This window comes from Ursus maritimus, unplaced genomic scaffold, assembly GCF_017311325.1.
Source record: "Ursus maritimus isolate PB19 unplaced genomic scaffold, ASM1731132v1 scaffold_5, whole genome shotgun sequence".
Taxonomy (NCBI): Eukaryota; Metazoa; Chordata; class Mammalia; order Carnivora; family Ursidae; genus Ursus; species Ursus maritimus.
In genome coordinates, this window is record NW_024426663.1 from 54,845,872 (window position 1) to 54,870,209 (window position 24,338).

The 24,338-nt window shown below is 37.9% G+C and overlaps 1 protein-coding gene across 1 annotated transcript in view; it reads right to left on the reverse strand.

Moving 5' to 3' along the window:
- CTNNA1 (catenin alpha 1) overlaps positions 1-24,338 on the reverse strand; it is a 172,265-nt gene that overhangs the window by 94,413 nt on the left and 53,514 nt on the right. The window contains exons 5-7 of the mRNA XM_040622383.1: positions 24,084-24,203; positions 16,222-16,491; positions 13,305-13,508 (exon numbers count right to left, since the gene is read on the reverse strand). Coding sequence (XP_040478317.1) covers positions 13,305-13,508; positions 16,222-16,491; positions 24,084-24,203 — 594 coding nt within the window. The remainder of the gene's footprint in view (positions 1-13,304; positions 13,509-16,221; positions 16,492-24,083; positions 24,204-24,338) is intronic.

Genomic DNA, 24,338 nt, shown 5'->3' on the forward strand with positions numbered 1-24,338 from the left:
TCTTTTTTAACTTAATATGGGATTTTTCAAACATATCCAGAAGGACTGAGAATAGTAAATGAACTTCCTTATGCAACATCACCAAGCTTTAACATCTGTGATACTGTTATTTTACTGCTGGAATATTTCAAAACAAATCCACAACATTGGGTCATTTAATAAGGGATTCTCGTACATGTACCATTCCCCATAAACCTATGTTCATATCTAGACATTAAAATCTTGTCAACTCTTGAGTATTAAAAGAACTAGCATTTGACCAAAGCCTCAAACCAAAAAACACAGTTACTGACATTTATCATCATACCCTATAACTAATATAATTCTTGATTCTGAGTGGTTTTAAGAAAATGGGTAATTTTGTGCTGGCTTGGGAAACCCTAGTCAAAAAAATTAGTTTGATTTTAACTTCTAGAGTTTGCTAACATGAAAGAGCTGTAGATAGCAAAGAAGAACTAGCCAATGGAGTAAGTTTTAAAAAATACTGATTAGAAAATTTCAGTCCTAAAATTGCATTTTTTTCTGAATGCTATAAAATTTAATACTGTTTTGAAAAAGAAAAACCAACAAATGTCCTCCTAATGCTTTGAGTCCATTGGCTCAATTAAGAAATTTTAATAGTCTAGGGATGCCTGGGTGGCTCAGTCAGTTAAGAGCCTGCTCTGGCTCAGGTCATGATCCCAGGGTCCTGGGATGGAGTTCCACATGGAGTTCCACATCGGGCTCCTTGCACAGTGGGGAGCCTGCTTCTCTCTCTCCCTCTGCCTGCCGCTCCCCCTGCTTCTGCTCTCTCGCTCTCTAATAAATAAAATCTTTAAAAAAAATTTTAACAGTCTAAGAAAAACCTGTTTTTAAAAGGGGGGGGGGGCAAGGGGATCCTTTATCACAACAGAAGACACTAAGGGTATATATGTGAACAACCAATTTTTAAAAACCAAACAATTCTCCCATACATAATGGCTTTATCTATTTTTCACAAAGAATCTTAAAAAAAAAAAAAGATAAACAAATATGTTCTGCTTCCCAGCAACACATTTATTTATTATTATGAGCTTTAAAGATTATAATTGGGTATCACTGGTCAAATATTGATGACTTTTCTTATACAGTATTTCAGGTTACTTTATACAAAGAAATAATAAGCAATGTTCATATAAACACAAAATAAGGGCAAGCCAAAACATAAATCTTTTCACTCCTAGAAGAGGAGTTTCATATCTGAATCTACAAAACCAATAATTCTCCCTCAAAGTAGAAAGTAGTAATAATTCAGGAAAAGTATGCTCTGGCGTTAAATTTAAAGGACAATTAGCAAGGAAGCCTTCAAATAAGATGCTACGCTGCATTCTATTTGGTAGACAATTATAAAATGCAAATTTTTTACAAAACCAAAAGTCAGACAATCTGTAACTAGAGTAAAACCAAAACAGGAGGCCAATCATTTCAACACATCTGAAAATAACACTTGTAAGACAATTTACTGCCCAGATGTTGTTTTAGTATAAATCACAGAAAGAAAATATCTTTCTTATAGTATGTCTCCAAATCATGCCATTATGAAAAGGTCCCAGTGCCATTTCCAGAGAATGACCAAACAAAATCAGTTTTCAGCAGTTTTTGGTTCTGAAAATCCAATACTGCACTTAAAAAAAAAATAAGCTATTTAGTGACTGTCAAGCACTTACTTAGCAGTCATCAGATGTGAACATAGATTCAACCCAAAATAAACAGAAAGAATAAGGACATTCACTCAGAGAAGAAAACATCACATTCTACAGACTTTCACCCTTCTAATTTTATATTATGACTAAGAAATATGAAAACCAAACTAACTTTTAAGAAAGCAGGCTTGAAATGAGAGAAAAGGAAATTTCCTGGCACAACAGGCTATACCTGTCTCTGGCAAGGACAGTTTGGAAACTCAAGAGGTTTTATTAACTACCTTAAGTCCTCTAAAATATGTAATTTAAAAACAAATGTAAGATCAATGGACAGAAAATATCAAGGTATAAAGTTATGACTGATAAGCTTTAATTTTACGTATTTGTCACATATGAGCATTCTAGATAAAATAAACAGGTAACCTCCCAAGATACCTAGTTTGCCACATTTAAACAGTAACAATATTTTAAATGAACTTCTTACATGTTACACATGATGATTTTACCAAAAACAAACCCTTTTTGGATCAAAAAGAATAAATGAGGAAAAAGGTACTGTATTAGAAATGTATCTAAAACAATGCCAATTTTCAGGGCACCTGGGTGGCTCAGTCAGTTAAGCGTCTGCCTTCAGCTCAAGTGATGATCCCAGGGGATCAAGTCCCGCATTGGGCTCCCTGCTAAGTGGGGAGGTCTGTTTCTCCCTCTTCCTCTGCCTGCCACTCCCCCTGCTTGTGTACTCTGTCAGAAAAATAAATAAAATCTTTTCAAAAATAAATAAAATAAAATAAAATAAATAAAATAAAATAAAAAAATATAAAATAAAATAAAATAAATAGAACAATGCCAATTTTCAAGTGTATAGCACTTTATACTTTTATGTTCACATCAAATATGCTATTCCCCTCTCCACCCCCTCAGTTGAGGAGGGAAAATGACCCTTCTTGTCTGCTGTGATTAAATGCCTGAACTAAAGGGGCGCCTGGGTGGCACAGCGGTTAAGCGTCTGCCTTCAGCTCAGGGCGTGATCCCGGCGTTCTGGGATCGAGCCCCACATCAGGCTCCTCTGCTATGAGCCTGCTTCTTCCTCTCCCACTCCCCCTGCTGTGTTCCCTCTCTCACTGGCTGTCTCTATCTCTGTCGAATAAATAAATAAAATCTTTAAAAAAAAAAAAAAATGCCTGAACTAAAGAACACGCAAACTGAGGATGGGGTGGTGTCACGTTAGTTCTTTGCTACAGGAAGAGGGCAGCAAGGAACAGAGTTGTCACACAAAGCCAGAAAGGACCTGCCGCTCTTTAAGAAAGGAACAGCCCCAGTCTCTGCCTATGCAGATCCCTGTTTACCTTGTTCAAGGCTATACTTCATGTACTGCTCTTTTGTTTCAAGGCATTTTCATATTTTTGCAATACCACCACCCATTATCCCATCTTCATCATTTCACTTGGTCTTACTTGATTGGTTCTCTGTGCCTTTAAACAAAATCAGGAGGGGGGTCAGCCATTAACAATCCAGTTTTACCGCTGAGAAAGCAGCTCTAGGGAAGTTACTTGATCAAGCTTAGTACGTCCTATTCTCTGGAAGCATCAGCTTATTGTCCACAGTCCATGGTATCACACGTGAAAAGTATCAGCAGGAGTAGCCCTGGACTAAAAACCCAGAAGCCTCAGCTCTAGTCCTGTCTTTACCTGGGTATTATCAGGCCCAAGTTATCCCTACTTTCAGGCTGTTTTGAAAGGAGGTGACTGGGTTTTGCTTCTGGTTAAAAAGGAATAAACCCGGGGCACCTGGGTGGCGCAGTCGTTAAGCGGCTGCTTTCGGCTCAGGGCATGATCCCAGTGTTCTGGGATCGAGCCCCACATCGGGCTCTTCCGCTGGGAGCCTGCTTCTTCCTCTCCCACTTCCCCTGCTTGTGTTCCCTCTCTCGTTAGCTGTCTCTGACAAATAAACAAATAAAATATTTGAAAAAATAAATAAATAAAAATAAAAAGGAATAAACCCAATCCACCTTATCACAATGACTGCACTTAAATACCACGTACAGATTGCTTAGAGTAGCAACCTGAGAACTGAAGTAAGAAAGGACCAAATCCACAATTATAGCTGTAGGCAACACTCCTCTCTCTGAAATCATTAACAGCAAGCTGACAATAGACAGATACAGATAAAAGATAAATAATGTATGGAAGAACGGAACCAACTGCATCAACCAATACCATCAACCAATTGGCTCTAATTGACATTTAATCAGATACAACATTCACAAAAGTAGCACTCGGTCATAAAATAAACTCCGATTAACAACTTAAAGAAATAAAATGATGCAAAGTACATTCTTTGGGGATATTAAGTTTTAATTAAACTAGAAATAAAAGAAATATAACCAAAAAGACTTCCATCTAGTTGGAAATCAAATAACATACTGTCAAATAATCCATTGGTCAGAGGAAGACTCAAGGAAAAATTTTTAAATATTTTGAACTAAACAAAAAAGACAATATATCAAAATTTATGGGAAGCAGACAAAGTAGGCCTTACATGAAAATCTGCCCTAAATCTTCACCAAAAAAAAAAAAAGGTCTCAAACCAATAACCTGAATTCTCACCTCAAGAAACTAGAGAATAACAAAATAAACCCAAAGGAAGCAGAAGGGGAAAAAAATGATTAAAGAGCAGAAATCAGTAAAACTGAAAATAAGAGAGAAAAATCAGTAAAACTAAAAGCTGGTTATTTCAAAAGATCAACAAAATTGATAAACCTATAGCCAGACTGACCAAAAAAAAAGAACAAATACAAATTACCAATATTAGGAATAAATTAGAGAATATGGCTACAGACTCCCCACAAACATTAAAAAGATAGTAAGAGAATCCTATAAACAACACTCTGCATATAACATTTGACTAGCTGGATAAAATGGACAACTCCTTTAAAGCCACAAACTTCAAAAATTCATCCAAGAAGAAACACATAACCTAAATAGTCTTATATGCATTAAAGAAATTGAATTGGTAACTTAGAACCTTCAAAAAAAAGTATTGGGCTGGACTACATTAAATCTCACCAGACTTTTGGAAACGGCCAGATAGCAAATATTTTAGGCTTTAGAAGCCATCCACTTTCAGTTTCAGATGTTTGTCGCATATGGACATTCTAGATCACAACTACTCCACTCTGCCACTGTAGCAGAAAAACAGCCATAGATGACATATAAATGGGCAGAGCTATGTTCAACAAAATTTTATTTACAAAAATAGGAAGCAAGCCAGACTTAACCTGAGAACTATAATTTGTCAACCCCTGCACTAATCATTAATGTCACCTTCAAATTCTACATTTTACAATTCTACACTTCCATGGTCAAAAATCACTTGGATAAACAGTTCAAGAAAAGGATGACGCAAACACTATCCATCACACAGAGGTAAGAGACCGTATTTTGACCAATACTTGTTAGAAATGTATATTATAGTAAACAAAGCAAAAAAAAAAACCACACAACTTGTCACTTCAAACTAGTCTTGAATGAATCATTACCTTAAAAAGATGAATCAAGGCCTTATTAAAGTGAAAAATCCTCAATGTTCCCATATTAATAGTACCTTGGAAATAAACACAGTATATAATTATAAACAAAACCTAAGGGGTGCCTGGCTGGCTCCAGTTGGGACTCTTGATCTCGGGGTTACGGATTTGAGCCCCAAGTTGGGTGTAGAGACTACTTAAAAATACAATCTTTAGGGGCGTCTGGGTGTTGCAGTCGGTTGAGTGCCATGATCATGGTCTCAGGGTCCCAGGATTGAGCCCCACATTAGGCTCCATGCTCAGCTCACAGTCTCCTTGGGATTCTCTCTCCCTCTCCCTGCCCCTCCCACTAGTGCAGGCATGCTCTTTCTCTAAGATAAATAAATAAATCTTTTTAAAAAATAAATAAATAGGGGTGCCTGGGTGGCTCAGTCAGTTAAGTGTCTGCCTTCAGCTCAGATCATGATCCCAGGTCCTGGGATCAAGTCCTGCACTGGGCTCCTTGCTCAGCAGGGAGCCTGCCTCTCCCTCCGCCTCTGCCTGCTGTTCCCCCTGCTTGCATTCTGTCTCTCTCTCTTTCTGCCAAATGAATAAATAAAATCTAAATAAACAAATAAATAAATTTTTGAAAATCTTAAAAAAAAAACAAAATCTAAGATGCATGAAACTAAGGGGTCTAAGTTTACTTTTAAACTGTCATCCTGATCGTAAGAAACACTGCCCAAAAAACGTGGGGCAAAATATAGAAGAAAATCTATATTGCCTATCACCCCACCACTTAGCGACAATTACTAATACTGATATATTTAGAGGTTTAACCTTTTAATCTGAAAACATTTTTTGATGTAAAATCTTTTTAAGCCTGCCCAGTTTCTGAAGAGCATAAAATAATACCAAGGATAGTCTAACAGCCATCTCAAGGAAGCTAAAACCTGATCCATCTGCAGCCTGACACTGGGCAGGCTTCCATATCTACTCCATCATCCTAATCTCAAGAGACCATTCCACTAGTGCTCCATTAGGCCAGGAGCATTTCATTCAATACGTAAACATGAGTCTTTCTATATATAAAAGGTTAAAAGCTTGCGTGTTAAATACTGCAATTTGTAATGCCAGAGCAGCACACACAGGAAGAACCTTCAACCTCTCAGAAAGCAACACAAAATATAACTTGAGGAGAGGTCCTCCTCAGAGTTAGAAGGTCTTTCAAACCTCTCATCTCCCATTGTGAGAAAAACCACACAATCTTTGACAAATAAGATTTCCAAATTAAATAAATGCTGCTCCATCAATAGAAACAAGTCCTACATGTGCTCAAATTCTGCATTCAATGCAACATCTATTTATGTCTAAATTCTTCCAAATATGCTAGGCAGCTCACAGAAAAGCTTACACTAACAAATCAATAAAATCATATGCAAGAACAGCTACAGAACTATGGCCTAGCAATACAGGTGAGAGTTTATTACAGGATACCCATAGGTTCAAACAAAGATGGAAATCAAAGCATATTGTATAACAAAACTCAGCCACATAGCTGCACATCACAGAGCCAAATGAAACATCTGTGACACTCAAGTAACATCAGAAAGTCTAGGACACTGTAAAAAGCTTTCCTGTTTGGCTCACTTCAAGCAGCTATACCAGACCTGGGTTTATCTTATTTAGGGTGGAGTATTTAATTTCAGAACAATCATTTATAAAGCAATACAGTGGAAAGCTCTGCAGCCATTAAAGATGATGATGTAAAACTGCATTTGCTGTAATAAAGATGCACAATGATAAAGGTATTAAGAGCTCAGACTTTCAGGACAGAGATCTCAGCTGTATGTGTATGTATTTTTGAGCAAATAACAACTCAATACAGCTTATTACGGCAGTAAAACAGGTAAAAACATTTGTCTTTTAGGACACTGGCAAGAAATGGTAAGAAAAGAATTGATATGTGTGTGCATACAATTATATGCACAAATACGACTGGAATAGGTGGTAGGATAGCATGGGATATATAATGAACTCAGAATTATAATCAGAAAAAAAGTAAGCTATTCTAATTTTGAAAACTGGAAATGCAGCTACAGAATAATGTAGTAACAAGCTCTTCGAAGACTCCTTCAAAGACTGGGAAGCTCGGGCTATGCTAAAGTGAGTCCAGGAAGGCATTTGTAAAACTGAGAAAGATTAGCATCTAAATTAAGTGCTTCCCTTCACTAAAGTAACAATATATCTTTGAAAGTGAATATTAACTGCATCCTAGTCATACATTCCATATCAAACTATTATCCAAATCAAATAAAAATTTTATGCCTGCTCTATTAACATAATCAAACCCCTCAAACACATACCCAGTGCAATACAAAAAAAAAAAAAAAAAAAAAAAGCCCAGTTATTGCACTCTTCTTTTAGGATCCTAATATCACTGCATCCAATGTTTTTGGGCAAGAACAAACATAAAATATATTTTTAAGCAACATCATCCTCACCAGGTTCTAAGCTGTACCAATTTTCTTCTGTCTGAAACTATACTTTTGGGTATAAAAAATACAAGCTGTGATAGCTACCATGTATGGATATGGTACAATTCTGGATATTCAATGAGGAGGTTGATGGTAAACTCTTTTATCTACTCACCTTAGCTCGCTGGTTACTCAGTAGTCAGAACAACCCAAGAGATATATAATGTGACCAAGAAACAAAAACTACATATAATTTTAAATATTCTGGTAGATGTAAATAAAAAGAAACAGGTAAAAAAGAAGTTTAAGAACAGATTATATTTAATCCAATATACCCAAAATATTGTGACATATTGAGATATTTTACATCCTTTTTTGTGTACTTAGTCTTTGAAATATGGCGAGGAGTTTATACTTACAGCACATCTCAGTTTAAACTAGTCACATTTCAGGTACTTGACAGCCGCATGCGGCTACTGGCTCCCACACTGGATGGCACAGAGCTGGAGCTACTCAAGCCTGTACTTGTTCTCATCAATTGTTAAGTCCTAACTCCAAGCAGTCAACACATGACCATGAACCGCTAATCAAGACTGCTTAGGACAAAACCAAACGGAATTCACTTCAAAGATTGAGGGTCTTCTATATTTCAGATACTGTGTTAAGTATTTTCAGATCTGGGGGTAACGGGTAGGGAGGAGGGGTTTTGTTTATTTTTTGAGAGGTCAGGGGGCTTGAAGATGAGTGTGGTAACAAGAATGGTCACAGTAAATTCTACTAGTGGGAAAACAACACAAAGCACATGCTCAAATAAAAGGAGAAAGGAACATACTGACGATCAGCATATCCCTCAGCAGAATGAAGAATGTGAATATAGAATTCAACTGCATAAAGTACAAGGCCCTTCAGAACGTTGTTTTTCACTGGCATTGAAATAACTTCAGAGAACATTCTAACACACAACTGAGTTCCAAAGTCAGTTATGTATTTAAGAAAGAAAAAATTTACCCATTAACCTCACAGCTTGTTTTAACCCATTAACATAATGGTTTGAACCCTAATTATATATTTTGTTTATATGCAGGGAACAGTAAGGGGTTAAAACTATTTTAAAATTAAAAAAAGAAACACTACATAAAAGAAAGGGAAAAAAACTGGAATGCCTATTTCTAAATGTTAATAGTGGTGGTTCAGTAATTTAATGCGTATGTATGACTTTCAATTATGAAAAAATAAAGTGGTAACAATTTTTTTTTCAACTTCAATTACGTTTCACTTTAATTTCAATCCATTCACTTTTAAGCCTTTTAAGATTAGGACACCCATCCAAGCTGTTTTTCTTTTTCTAGAACCCTTCCAGGAGTAACCTTAAGCTGATAGAGCAGGAACAAATTAAACTTAACCACAATAACCACATTTCATTTCAAGGAAACCTGGAAGTCATTTGTGGAATTACAAAGATCCACTGAATGTCAAAAGACCTTTATTGTCATGCATCTGAGGCATTTCCATAACGTTCAGTAAGTAGGGGTCAAATGCATTACTTTTAACATCAATATCTCTTAGCCCTCACTACAGTAAGTTAGCAATACAGCCAAGAGTAGTCTCCACCTCTTTAAACGACAAGGCAAGCAGGAGCATTAAGGCTGTTGCCCTTGACACCTTTAAAAGGGAGTTGGGCTCTCACCTGATGAATCAAATTTAACTCTGAGACCTAGGACACCACTTTCCCTCACTGCTTATTTCAGAGTACTTGGTTTAATTTTTTCTACAAATGTCTTCATATACTGAGATCTACAGGAAGTAGTGCTAAACCACCCATGGCCTCCTTCCCTATAACCTTCTAGAATGTAAAGCCCATAAGGGCAAGGATCTTTTGATTTTTTTCACTAATATCCCTAACACCATAACTATGCAAAATTGTCTGCTTCATTCATCCCATGTCAGCATGAGTTAGTCTACAAAGCAATCACTTACTGAATACCTCTTCTAGTATTATACCAGCCCCTGAAAGTATTTTTAAAATAGTTCCTGTCATTCATTCATTCATTCATTCATTCGTTTTAAGAGGGCATGCAGAGGGGCAGAGGGGGAGGGAGGGAGGGAGGGAGGGAGGGAATCTTAAGCAGACTCCAAGCCCAGCCACCCAGGTGCCCCAGTTCCTGTCTTTTACAAGCTTAAACATAGCTGCAGAAATCACATGGATAAAGAAAATACAATTAAGCGACAATTCAAGGAAGTCAACAATTAGGTACAAAACTTCCAGCAGCAAAAAAATAATGCAGGATGGTTCAGTCTGAAAGAGACATCAGCAAAACAAATGAAAAAAAATGTGGGCCTTGAAGCAAGAGCAGGTTAAGTTTTCAAGAAGTAGGAAGAGAATTCGAAACACAGAATGAACTATGTCCTACTGAAGATGTGAACACTCCCCTAAGCAAGCAGAACAGACTAGACAACAAAGAAGGTGAGTAGAGCCTAGAATAATGCAATGGAGATAGTATGGACAAATGCAATAAAGCATCAGAAGAGTTTCTCCACCTTAACTACACTTTGGATCACCTGAGGAACTTTTAAAAAATACTGCCACCTGGGAGCACCTGGGTGGCTCACGTCGTGATCTCAAGGTCCTGGGACGGAGCCCCATATCATTGGGCTTCCTGCTTGGCGGGTAGTCTGCTTATCCCTCTCCCTCTGCACCCCACCCCCATTGGTGTCCCTCACCTGCGCTCTCTACTAAATAAATAAAATCTTAAAAGAAAAAAAAATACTGTCGTCTGGGCCTCAATTCAGTGACCCTGATTTAAATGGGGTACAACCTAGACATCAAGATTTTTTTAAAGTTCCCCCTTTTTTTAAGGATTCTAATGTGCATCCAAAGTTCAAAATCACTGCCTTAAAGGAAAGATCAATGGAAACCTGGTAAATGACCACACAGGATGAAGAAGGCAGACTAGAGATAACAGCAAGATTTTAAGAGTATGTACCTAGAGAAAAAAGAAGCCAGGAAATGAAAAAAATAAAAATATATCAGGGTCGCCTGAGTGGTTTAGTCAGTTAAGTGGCCAACTCTTGGTTTCGGCTCAGGTCATGATCTCAGGGTCATGAGACTGAGCCCCAAGTTGGGCTCTGTGCTCAGCAGGCAGTCTGCTTCTCTCCCTCCTGGTCTCCCTCTACCTCTGTCCCTTCCCCCCACTCATACATAGGCAGGCATGCACTCTCTCTCTCAAACAAATAAAAAAAATAAAAAATAAAAATACACCAGCCACTCTGTACTTGACCACTCTGTCTACAAAGTTTCACGCAGTGAACCAGTTTTAATTAAGCCAGATTGTCTTAACTTACCATGTATCATAATTGTCTAATATTTTTAAGAAAAATAATCAAAACTTAAAGTGAGCCATTTTTTAAAACTCAAGGTAGAGCTAAAGAATGTAAAATAAATTCTCCATAAAGACCTCTCAGGTTTCCCAGCTAGAAATAACTTCATCCTCCTCGCAATCCCCATGGCATTTTAGCAGTACAATGGCAGTCCCCACAAATGGCAGACCCTGTATTAGAAGGGAAAGATCAGTGCCTCATTCCTCCTCCACCCAGTGCCCAGCACTCTACTACTTTGCATGTGACACATACTGAGTATGAAGTTAGCAAGGGGCACATACTGCAGGTTAAGTTCTGATTGTTACTAAAGGTTCTAAATGCTTTTGAAAGCTTCCTAAGTAAGTAAAAATCTCACCCCATTGTTTCTGCTACTTGCAGACCCTGTGATGTTCTAAGCTTTCAAGCATGCTTCATTGCCCTCCCCCTAGCTTTATCTTCGTTCCATCACTGTTGACAGTACCTAACCTGCTCAATGTTACGTGAGTCAATACAAGAGAACTGAATATTTTATTTTTAAGAAAAACATGTCCAGAGACCATTTTCTAAAATATAATCTGAATTCCAAGATAATTTCTTTCAAAACCTCCACCATAATCTTTAAATTTCAGGCAAACAAAGATCATCGTTCTAGCTTTCACTTACATAATAAAATGTTACGTGATATTATGGTCTCCATGTCTTCAAGCATAAAGGAGTATTTCCTACCTTTACTTACATCTGTGGCACAAACTGAAAATAGTTTTTGTATGACACTCTGGAGAGAAACTAGAAGGTTACTCATGACCAGAGATGACTAGGCCAAGATCCGAACAACCCCAAGACTCAGGGATCATTAGGAAGCTCTTATATGCAGAATGGTTAGGAAGCTCTCTTATGGAGGATTAAGAAGAAATTTATCACGTATTCTTCCCGAACAAAGACTGTTTTTAAAGCGTTTTCCTAATCATAACTACGTTTGATATTTTTGTACCACTTCAGTACTACATGTGAGAGCAGATAACTGATCCACACACATACCAAGTCCTTTGTTTCCCTGTTTAAAACTCTAATATCGTGAATCATTCTTCAAATTACCCCTTTTACATATTTTCTGTTTTCAAGCTTAGGTACAGATGTTTAAATGTGCCCCACATTTTCACTGACTTCTCAACTGCTTTTTCCATTTGATTTAACTAAGCCTCTAATCTCATTTTTCTGAGGTAGACTGCATACAATCAAAACATGGCAATGGCTTAAAAAAATTCAATATGCTTCACTAATTTCACAATATGGTAGAAAAAAGATAAACACACTAAGGCATTCATCTTCACCCTAGGAATTCCACTATGACTCACCATTATATGTTCACTTATATAGGCATATAAGTGAACAAATAAGATGTATGGCAAATGAATACATAAGAAAGTACCGAGATCTTCCCCCGGAAAGCATTAAACAACCAAAAATCACTAGTAGGAACTAGTTCATATTGTTCTCTTCCCTTTAAAATGATTTTATATAAATTTAATTTAACTTATTCCTTTTCTGCAACAGTAAATATTGGGTACGAAGTCTAAATTACAGTAACTCTAAGCATTAAATAACTGGAATGGCAGAAGCATCAGGGAAGGAAAAGGGAAGGTGATGGCAAAAGAGATAAAAATCAACAAGTACAGTATTATCTACAGAAAAAAAATTTTTTTACAGCACTGGTTTTTAAACACAAACCTTAAAAATTCAAAACCACTACTCGGTTCACCTAACAGCTGTAATTAATACCATTTCTTATGACATTCTATATGGTCCATGAAAAAATTACCAACTATAAATACTTTCAGCATTCCCTATTGCCCAAAATTAGATGCTAGCCTAGATGTGATAATGGGATTCTAGGGATACTGAACGTCATTATCCTTAGTACATGGATGCTAAGGTATTTAGAGTTGAACCAACACAATGTCTGCAACTTACATCCAAATGTTATATGGAAAAAAAGGTTTTGCGTGTGTATATTTATACAAATAAATCATACATTTGTACACACAAACATGCACATGTATCTAAGTATTAACTGGTGAATCTAGATAAAGGGTAGATGGGTGCTCACTGTAGAATTTTTACAAGTTAAAATTTTTTCAATATAAAAAGTTCAGAGGAAAGGGGAACATAGAAAGCCACTTTTTTATCCATTCCTTGAAAAATCTGCCCCATCCTAAAGGCTCAAGGAACCAAGAGCATACTTGCCATCAGATCCAATATCTGTTACAGAAAACTCTCACTTCAAAGAAAAGTTCTGATACTCACATTGCCCATGTACTCTGACAGCAGGTCCTGCAGGGCCTGGCGTACAGCATTACACTCTGCCACAATTCTCTCACGCCGGTCATCACGCGTGCAGGACGAGTCGGCCATGAGGGCAGCCCCACTAATGATGCTTTCTAGGCGCTCCTCCAGGGAAGGTCTAAAGCGCTCCTCGCTGAAGCTCAAGGGGTCCACAATGATTTGTTTCTGCAGAGAAAGTGTGTTACTGAATCTCAGTGCTAATCTTTGTCCCCTCCATTATTAATGAAGATGAGCAAAGTGTTGATCAGGATAACAACAAGATGTCATACAAAAATTCCAATGACTGAAAGAAAGTTATACTTCTTGTTCGATGACAGCCATACAAGTTGGCCTATGGTAGATCACTTCTCAAGAAAGCACTGGAAGCAATACTATCCAGTTGAATGGGGCCTCAGTAAGATATCATACTACAAACGCAAACACAAATATGTCAGCATAATAATCATGTTCGCACTACTGAATCTGAACATCTACATGTCAGCCTCTGTATTAGTAAAGTTACCAAATGAGAACTGCAAGGGAAGTTAAGTTAGCTCTTTTCCTTTTCTATATGCAGAGTATAAAACCACTACATGACATTAGAACTGTTTCACAGCAAAAAAAACATAAAACAGACTTCTGTCCTCAGTTTCAGAAAGGAATGCATTTATAATCAATTCCAATATATTTCCCTCATCTTACCCATCTCAGCAAATTTTACAAACAATGCAGTCTCATATTCATACTGTTATGTCTAAATTAGAGACTCTCTTTGCTTAAAGACTTCGGGGTGATCTGTAAGAGATGAAAGCAATCCATCCCAAAAAAGCCAATCTGTGAGGTGTAACTGCCCCAGTAAGAATAAAACCTTCCTCTTTCTCCTCTTCACTCCCAATTCCACTTAAATCCAGCTTTACCAGCGGTGAGTGAGGTCAGGTCACAAGCAAGATTTAGGTACAAGGTCAAACAAACATCAATACCCTCAGGACAGTGCCTCACTCCAACTTTTCCGTTTAATACAATTTATCCTCACACTGGTAAATGTCTGTGCAAATATTTTGCCTTTAATTTTTCTTTATGGGGACTACTCTTACTGATTTCAAGTTAAATGTCAAGTTTTTTCTTCAAAAAAGCTTGCCCTTTTCCGGTAAGTATACATTTCTTCTCTCCATTCCCAAGAACGCTCAGTTTCAAAACTGAACATGCAATGCCTCCAGTTCATTATTAAGCTACATTTTAGCTGACCATTTTTCTTACCAGATGAAGTTATTACAAGATTTCTCTGGTTGGGGTGCCTGAGTTGCTCAGTCAGCTAAGCATCTGCTTTTGGCTCAGGTCATGATCCTGGAGTCCCGGGACAGAGCCCTCCATCAGCCTCTCCCTGCTCAGTGGGGAGTCTACTTCTCCCTATGACCCTCCCCCGTCTCATGCTCTCTCTCAAATAAATAAAATCATAAAAAAAAAAAATAATAAGATTTCTCTGGTTAAAACAGACTACACAATGCCTTCTGACCAGTAAGAATGAGAAATAAATGGTTATAGAATTTTAAGAGTCATTAAGCTGCAATGGGCCTGCAATCATTTCGTCCAACCCCCTCATTTTATGAAGTCTCACTCTAGTCCTAAGAGGTTAAGTAGCCTCTGACAGTTACTACTCAAGTTAGGGTAAAATGTAATCCTTACTGCCTTCAAAGAGGCCAATACCTAAGACTGCCAAATTTGAGTGGGGTGGAAAAAAGTGTCAGTAAATTTTAAGATGCATCCTAAGTTTACTGTAAAGTCATTTAATGATTAAGGCTCCAGGGTAAAAAGTCAGTTCTAAGACCATGGTCTATAGAATTAACACTATCTTTATGATTTATGAAGTCTTAAATCAGTCATGCATGTCAGCAGTGTTCAGTTACAAGAGCCAAAATAAAGGGTCAGACAAAGGAAGAGAAGATAAAGGCAAGGATAAACTGTTAAAAATAAAATGCACTCCACTATATAGATTCTCTACTTCAAAGCATTCCTACTTATGAAAGGATGCTGACCACATGGAAGGCAATTTTCTCTTATGTTAATCAAAAATAATAATAATAATAATAATGTAACCCAACAGTGGGTTTAAAAGAAAAATAAAAAACTTAAAAAAATCTTAAACTGCTGCCCTCTACTGGAAGCCATGAGGCATTGTGGGTAGAAGTTAAAAAAAAACACCACTACCACCTCAAAGCAAAGCAAAGCAAAACAAAACAAAACAAACAAACCCACAAAAAAGAGTTGATATACAGGACAGAGTGTTTACAGAGAACATATACACAGAACAGATCCAGGGCATCAACTATAAAAGATAACTACATGGAATTACGCTGACAGTATTTTAAGCCCAAATTTGCTTCCACATGATTAAATTTTATATATTATTACAATTTAGTTACTGAGAAGTGCATCTAGGCAGACAAGTAAGATTAACGTGATGACACTTCTGTCATAATCACTTATGATGTATCTGTTTTTCCCACTAGACTGTGAGCCCCTGGAGGAAAGAGTCAGCATGCACTTTGCCTCTATCTCCCAAAGCTTTACATCTGCTGAAAGGTTAAAATCTTGGGTGAAATGAACCAAACTAATATCCTCAACAGATAATGATCCCATAGGAAACATAAGTTTTATAAAAGAATTCAGGAGTTTAACAGAAAAGAAAAGAAAGGAAAAGAAAAAGAGAAAGAAAAAAAAAATGTTGTAGGCCAAGTCAAGATCAAGTAGACTGATGATTTCTAAAATTTCTTTTGACATAGATTGGAAATCTAAGTAGAAAATGAACTTTCATCAGAAACCATGATCACATTTCCCTAGAAACCTCTTAACTTTGGGCAGATGGTCAAGAACCTGAAGTTGCCTCCCAAGTATAACTTACATCGAAATTATTGAGTGCATATGCCAGTTCTCCTCCTCCTCCACCCTGGTGCTGGGAAGCATCGTCTGATGCGGTGGCTTGGGCTGCATTGGAAATGCCTGTGACCGCCTGCTGCAACTGCTTATATATCAGGTCTCTGTTAGCCTTGTAGGCTGCAACATCAGGGTGCTGCAGGCATGCCTGGGATGCAGTATAGAGGATTGGAACGTTTTTCTGCAGGATTCCTCTGGCTGCAGCCATCTGATCGCGATGGCCCACATCTTTCAGTTCCTGTAAAACAAGAAATTGGAACAGTCTTTATATGGGTTCTAGTCATTAAAAAAGTTGTCAGTAAATGCTGAAAAGTGAGAAATTCTACTAATTAGACACAATAGTTTCATGAACAGTCTGGATTTGTAACAAAGGAGGCAGCATGGGTTAGTAGTTAAAAGTTCAAACATTTCCAAATCACACAGACCTGGATTTGAATCTCCAGCTCTACTTTTTCCTGGCTATTGTGATCTTATTTAAAATTCCTGTACTCAGGGCATCTGGCTGGCTCAGTGTAGAGCATGCGACTTTTGACCTCTGGGTTTTAAGTTTGAGCCCCATGGTGGATGTAGAGGTTACTTAAAAATAAAAATCTCTAAAAAAAATAAAATAAAATCCCCATTCTCAGTTTCACCTTCTATAAAACAGGAGCAATATATTTCTCTTTCTAACTGTCCTGAGGATCAAATGGGATAATCCATGTAAAGCACCTAGCAGAGCACTAACTAAAAAGCAAAACATAAAACTGACTAGCATCTTCTTTACAACTATATAAAGATGTATGTACCTACTCCAACCAAATTAGAAAAATCATTCAGACACACTTAAACAGAGTAAGATTTAGTCTATTTATTTCTTTTTTATTAAGTTATAAAAGTTCATTATAAGAGTTTTGCGAAATTTGGGATAGGATACCACAGGTGTACATGAACTGACCAACCAAGTGAGGATGTAGCAGGCTATTCTATTCTCTTAAGTATACAATTCTGCCCCCCATCTTCCCTCCACTCCCCCATCCCAAAGATGGTCTTGGGACATAGGTCATTAATACATAAAGCTGAGGCTCAGGTGCTCCATGACTTTTATCCAAAAGGTTTTTATTTCACTGTAATACTCTATATACATGTGGCCTTAAGTGAACCTGTCCTGTCTCAATTTCCCCTACCCCGTAATTACAATCCAAAGTCAAAAATTTTGAGGTTCCTGGCATGATTTCCAATACTGACATCCACTTGGTAGGCTGAATGGATGCACTAAATGCCAAATAAGTGATACTAAGTAAGTGACAAATAAGCAAGATGGGAAGAGGATATTCTGCTATCCCACTGTTACTGCAAGTGCTTGGTTGGGGGTGGGGGACACACTTTAGTCTTTAGTAAATGTGGATTACCACCAAAGAAAAATAGAAGTGATAACCCTAACTGACCACCAGATCTGCTCTAACTCTATTTTATGTGTGAACATAGAATTTCAATGTTAATTGCACCAACTAAATCCTACAGTACAAATTTAAACGTCTTAAAAAAGAGTATTACATGTGTAAACAGTAAGAGAAAATTAAGAAAGGCCAAAGTCAATAACTCAATTTGAAGTCTGACTTAGCCATTTAATGGCTCATCTTGCTAGACGAGTTCCTAATTAAGCATTAGAGACACCTAACTGGCTTCTTTTTTTCTGATACTTCATCTCACTATATATTTTAGGTTTGCATCTTCATTCAAACCTTGTATAATATGACAGCTTACTTTTCCTCCTAGAATTCTTTTCTCATCTGGAATCTGAATTTGCAAGTAATAGCTCACAGCACTCCAAATGCCCCGTAGCACAGTACATTAGGCTAAAGATTCAGAAACAGGACCCTGTGGATTTAGAGAATCAGTGATCATTTCCAGACTCAAGCTATGACAGAGGGCTAAGGCTAACCATTACGTTTAAACAGATGGTGCGTGTGTTCCGTGTGGCATTTTCTAAATGTCTTGCTCTCCACTACCACCTGAGGGACTTAGAGTCTTCTAGGGAGGCATTTGGCTCTAAGTACTTATATTGTCCTCTGTTTTATAAAATGCTTTGCAATTAGCTTTAGGATTCTTCCCTAAGTATCTATAACCTAGATGAGTACAGTCTCTTATAAAGGTTACCAAGGAAACTTCTGGTCACCTCAGGCTAACAGGTGCCATAATTACTATTCAACACTTGACTTTCCTAAAGTCACTGGCCTGGCTTGGTCTAAGAACTTTTACCTTTCTACAGACTACACTAAAAACAGGACCTCATGGATTTGGAGAATTGATGATCATCTCAAGACTCAAGCTATGACAGGGGGCAAAGGCTACCCATTTATGCTTAAGCAGCTGGTACATCATTTTCTACATGTCTTGACCTCACCAAAATTTATGTCTGATAGACTCCTATTTATCAAGTATGGGTGATATATTTCAACCTATGATGAAAATGACAACTAAATGTCATCATTTTCCTAGCTGCTAAAGTGTTGTGCTTTCTCTCTTGAGAACTATGTTTGCCATAACACAAAGAAATCAGATTTTGTTAAGTAAAGATAGGAAAATGGGCACTATCACAAGGCAGCACTTGATTTACTATCAGAAGAATAATAATCCTAAGTATTATTTTCCAAATATGTAGTGGTGATAAGTAATCTGGATTGGTGAGAAAATGAGCCACTGAGGAATTTAACAGATTACTTATGAAATGAGAGTCCCTTAATCCACCTTAGCCTCATGATTCCCAAACTGTATCAATCCAATTGTGTTTTAAGCAGACTGAGGAACATGAAGAAGAAATGACTGCTTTCAACGTAATTTGAACTAACCATCAGATGCAGTGACCAAGAAATAAAAGCTAACTTCTAAGTAATCCATAGCACTCTCTCTACCCAAGACCTAGAAAGTCAAGTAAAAAAAGTTTCCTCTCATTTCCCTCTTAAAAATATAAAATCGTAGCCATGTGATCAAATATCTTCTCTTGGATTCAAACACATATATTTAAAGAAAAGGTCCAGGGGCACCTGGTGGCATACATAGTCAGCTGAGCAACTGACTCTTGGTTTCAGCTCAGGTCATGATCTCAAGGTTGTGAGATCAAGCCCTGTGTGAGGCCGCAGGCTCAGCATGGAGTCTGCTTGAGATTCTCTCTCCCTCTCACTCTGCCCCTCCTGCTCATCATGCGCTCTCTCAAATAAATAAATCAATGTTAAAAAGAAAAAAAAATTAGGTCCATAGGCAAACCCTGCCGGTCCTGATTATTTACACTTAAAACACATTACTATCCATTTCCACTGTGTCTGTTCAGGTTTTCAAAAAAGAAATCATGAGGGATGCCTGGGTAGCTCAATTGGGTAAGCGTCTGCCTCTAGCTCAGGTCATGATCCCACGGTCCTGGGACTGAGTCCCACATCAGGCTCCCTGGGAGCCTGCTTCTGCCTCTGCCTGCTGCTCACCCTGCTTGTGCACGCTCTCCCGCTCCCTCTCTCTGACCCATAAATAAAATTTTTTAAAAAATAGAAATAAAAAATTTTTAAAAATCATGAAAGTCGGAGTTCATTACATTTTTAGCAAATATCTCAACAAGCTCTATGTACCTGGGTGGGTGGGATATAAACAAAGTCTCCATCTCTAGCAGACTGAAGAGACAGAGTTGCCCATAGGAGGCACAGGCAGTCCTCCTTATAGGAACCAGGGTCAGTGCCAGCCCATCCTTACCTCTGCCATCTATTTTACCCTTACTGTCAAAGAAGAGCCTGTGGCCTAATGGAAATTCAACACTTATAGTGAGCAAATTATACTCCAGCCCAAGAAAATAAAAGATCGAGACCAAACGTAGAATCCCATTCCAGGATGGATCTGCAATATAGCAAAGTGGCTTATTCACTTGTTCCTTAAATATTTAGTGAACACTACCACATCCGGGCAATGTTCTAGGCACCAGGGATTATAACAGCAATTTAAACAGACAAAATCCCTGCCCCTGGGGCCTGGGTTTAAAACCTGGCTCCACCTGACTAGATGAATGACCTTGCCAAATTATTTAATCTCCCTGTGCTACAATTCTTTCATCTAAAAAAATTAGTATCTGATCAATTATAGTATCTACCTTATACTATTTTGTGAAGATTAAATGAGTTTGTATTCACAAAAGGTTTATAACAGTGTTTAGCACACAGAAAACACCTTTTTAGAGTTATTCATTATTATTTTCAGCAACATCCTCGCCACCCCCACCACACCATGCCCTAGAAAAACTTTAAGAAGAAACAGATAAATTCCAAAGAGCCTGCAGACCTTATGAGGTTTAGCGTTTCCTCAATGGGTGGTTGCTGCTTAAATGACACAAGGGAGGCTAAAGAAGCCAGTATATACATCACACCCAAATACTGCTCTTGAGGAAATACCCCTTTTCTGTACTAGGGGCTGTCTGCAAAGATAAGAGGCTGAATGAGAAGATGAATTATTATATACCATGCCTGTGGAAAGAAGAAAAAGTTAAAGGTGAAAACAGTCTAGGGGGCTAAGCATACAGCAGTACAGGAATTCTGCCAGAAAACACACACTATGAAAAAATGTTACCAGTTACTGAAGGGGACCAATGGGCAATTCCAAAAGGAAGAATAAAGTTTCCACCAGGCTGGGACCTTAGGATAAAATGAGTAGCAGTTTAATTCCCAAGGAAAGCACCAGTTTATAGGAATACACACCAAGACCCACGTCCTACAAAAGAATACTTTATGGTCTGGAGGCACAAAGGAGCCCACAGTCAGCCTACTCAATGGATTCTACTGCAGAAGGCTAAGGCTAAAGGCTTAAGAATTAGGCCCAGGGGCGCCCGGGTAGCGCAGTCGTTAACCGTCTGCCTTCGGCTCAGGGCATGATCCCGGCGTTCTGGGATCGAGCCCCACATCGGGCTCCTCCGCTATGAGCCTGCTTCTTCCTCTCCCACTCCCCCTGCTTGTGTTCCCTCTCTCGCTGGCTGTCTGTCAAATAAATAATCTTTAAAAAAAAAAAAAAAAAAGAATTAGGCCCAAGAAAAACTATAAACAACCAGGACATACTACAAACCCAAGACAAACCTTAAAATGGGAACATACATCAATTAAGACACCAACAGAAAACAAAATTAAACTCAGTAACTCAAACATGGTTCAAGGAATATGCTAAAAAAGGTATGGGGAAAGTACAGGGAAACTACAAGGCTGATAGAGCACTTAGGCCTGAAGAGACAGAGAGGCCGCAGTTACCAGAATCCAGGGAGCAAGGTGTGTGGAGAATACCACCCGACAGGGGCTATGACTTTTGGCTACCCAGATCAACGAGCAGGGTGGGTGTCAGGGGAATAAATCCCCACCCTCACCCTTCTATGCCCTCTGATCTCCTACTGATGCTCCCACTGGCCAAACCCAACCAGGACCTAGAGGGCAAAGGAGCCCTGAATACAGTCCAGACAGGTCAGGTTCCTGGGGCAGAGAACAAGATAAACAAGGGTGAAAACGAGATATGGAGGGGCAAATATAAGCCCATCCAGCAACTAATAACTTCAAGATTTTAATCATATCTTATTTCAGAAATATCTGAAATTTACTAGGTTTTGTTTTGTTTTTAAGTACATCAGGGATTACGTTCAAGGAACTCTTCATGTATTCATGGCACACAGAATTAAAAAGTCAGGCAGCATTACTTTTGAGTAAGTTTTTCTTTTTCTTTTTTTGGTAAAGATTTTATTTATTTATTTGACAGAGATAGAGACAGCCAGTGAGAGAGGGAACACAAGCAGGGGGAGTGGGAGAGGAAGAAGCAGGCCTCCAGCAGAGGAGCCTGATGTGGGGCTCGATCCCAGAACGCCGGGATCATGCCCTGAGCTGAAGGCAGACGCTTAATGACTAAGCCACTCAGGCACCCCTGAGTAAGTTTTTCCAAATGCATATAAAAGTCTGGTCTATCACTATGTTCTATCTCAAGAACATCATGAATTTACTTACTCTACCATTTTGCAAAGATAGCCAATATAGTGTCAGTCTAAACGTTCTTAATTTCCTCAAATAGTAAGTCTTCATAAACCAAGATCAGACTAGGTTTTAAGACAGTGAGACTACTAACCAAACTTTATTTTTTAAATATAATTAACATATATTTCATGTATTCAAATGAGATTTTAGATCAAAAACATTAAGCAAAATAAACTGTGAACCTAGCTGGGCCAGCATGCCATATATACAGAATTATCATACTATTAAACAAGTTCTTAGAACCGATCAGGCCCAGCAAAAAGAAAAAAACTTACTTGTGATTTATGTGGATGGAGACAAAAGCCAACACAGGGATAAGTGTTTGCACACTGAGCCTACAAGAACTAAATAACTTAGGCAACATATCAAATCTAGCTACATTATCATGTGTAATATTAAGTAATGGAAATGTAAAACCAGGATCTCATATGTGCAGATCAGTCCGATCACAACCTAAGCTTGAAATATGGTCAATAACCTTATTAAATACTTTACATATATTATTTAATTTAATCTTCTCAATCCTGTGGGGTAAAATTTTTATACTAATACAAAAAAATGAAAGTTACTGAGAAGACTCCAAAGCTGAGGATAGCCTATATTGGACATTTACGGTACTGACTCCATTTTTCTCATGCCTGTCAGAGCTCTTGTTGGGTGTCCCTGTCCTCAAGAAGGATACCTCCCCTAATCTCAGCAGAAGGGAGATCTTCATGACTCTGAGTCAGACATATAACTGCTTTCCTCTCACGATTAGTGAAGAATGGGTATGTTACACAATTCAGATTTAGGGCAAATCTGTTAGGGGCTTTTAGATCATTTGCTATAAAAAAGACATATGGAATAAACAGGTTTTTTTTTTTCCTTGCTGGACATAGTGATGTGTACAAATATCATGCCTAGAGTTTGTGTAGCCATCCGGTTCCAGGCACACTGAACACAGCATTGCTGGAAAATGTCAAAAACCTGGATCCTTGAGGATACTGAAAAAACTTTAATCTTAACCACCTCAAAATCACACCTAATTTGGGACTTCTAATTAGAAAATAAATCTCCCACTGTTCAAGCAGTTTTGGAGCTGGGTTTTCTATGAACTCTAGCAGGAACTATCCTAATCTGATATAGGTATCGGCAAACAGGAACAAGAATTGATCTTTTCAGGGCTTTGTGAAAAAGCACAAGCTTGATTAGAACTATGGAAGTTTTAAGAAACTGGATGATGACATGTGCATCTCCCCTACAGCACACACTACAGTCAAAGCACCCTAAGCGCCAAAATTCCAAAGGGCTAGCAAAGCCTACAAAAATAAGAACACTGATCCACACGCTACACAACACAGATCCGTAACACTAGGGAAACTACTAAGGATGATTAATTAGTAAGCAATACTTTAAAAAGTGGCCAAATATGAAGGGAGAATGGGGTTAGTTTCTGATAATCAAGTAATTTCAAGAATTTTCAACTGGTTTAAGGTTTTTAAAAATCTGAATGAAACCCTACCACCAACTCAAGTTAATCCTTGAAGGCACATAACAAAGACCTTATCACCTCTCCAGAAACAACTGCATATTGCCTAGCTATTTAAAGTAAAATTTTCAGGAGAATTAAAACAGGAGCATAACATGAATGCAACTTAATTACAGATTTATTAACAATACCATACTAAAAGGATACTTACTTCACAAGTTAAATGTTTTAATGGAACTATACTGGCAGAGGGAGGTACTGGTACCTTCAGAAAACTTAAGTAAAATTGATTTTTCCCACTGATAATAACATAAACAACTTTAATATATCCCCAAATCATGGCTGTACCTGTTGTCTTTTGGCTGCCATAATGTTCAGTTTATCCACTTCAGGTTTTAGGGCTTTATACTGTATTCCTAAGTCTTGTTCAGTGCCAGCATTCCTCAGTTTCAAGATACCTTCTTCCACCTATATAAAACATAACACTAAATAAGAAAAATTCTAAACAAATCAGTATGTAAAAAAGATCTATACTATTTTATTCCTTTTAATAGCCACTCAGATAGCATTCTAAACTCTCTCTCCAGTTTACATCGCCCTCAA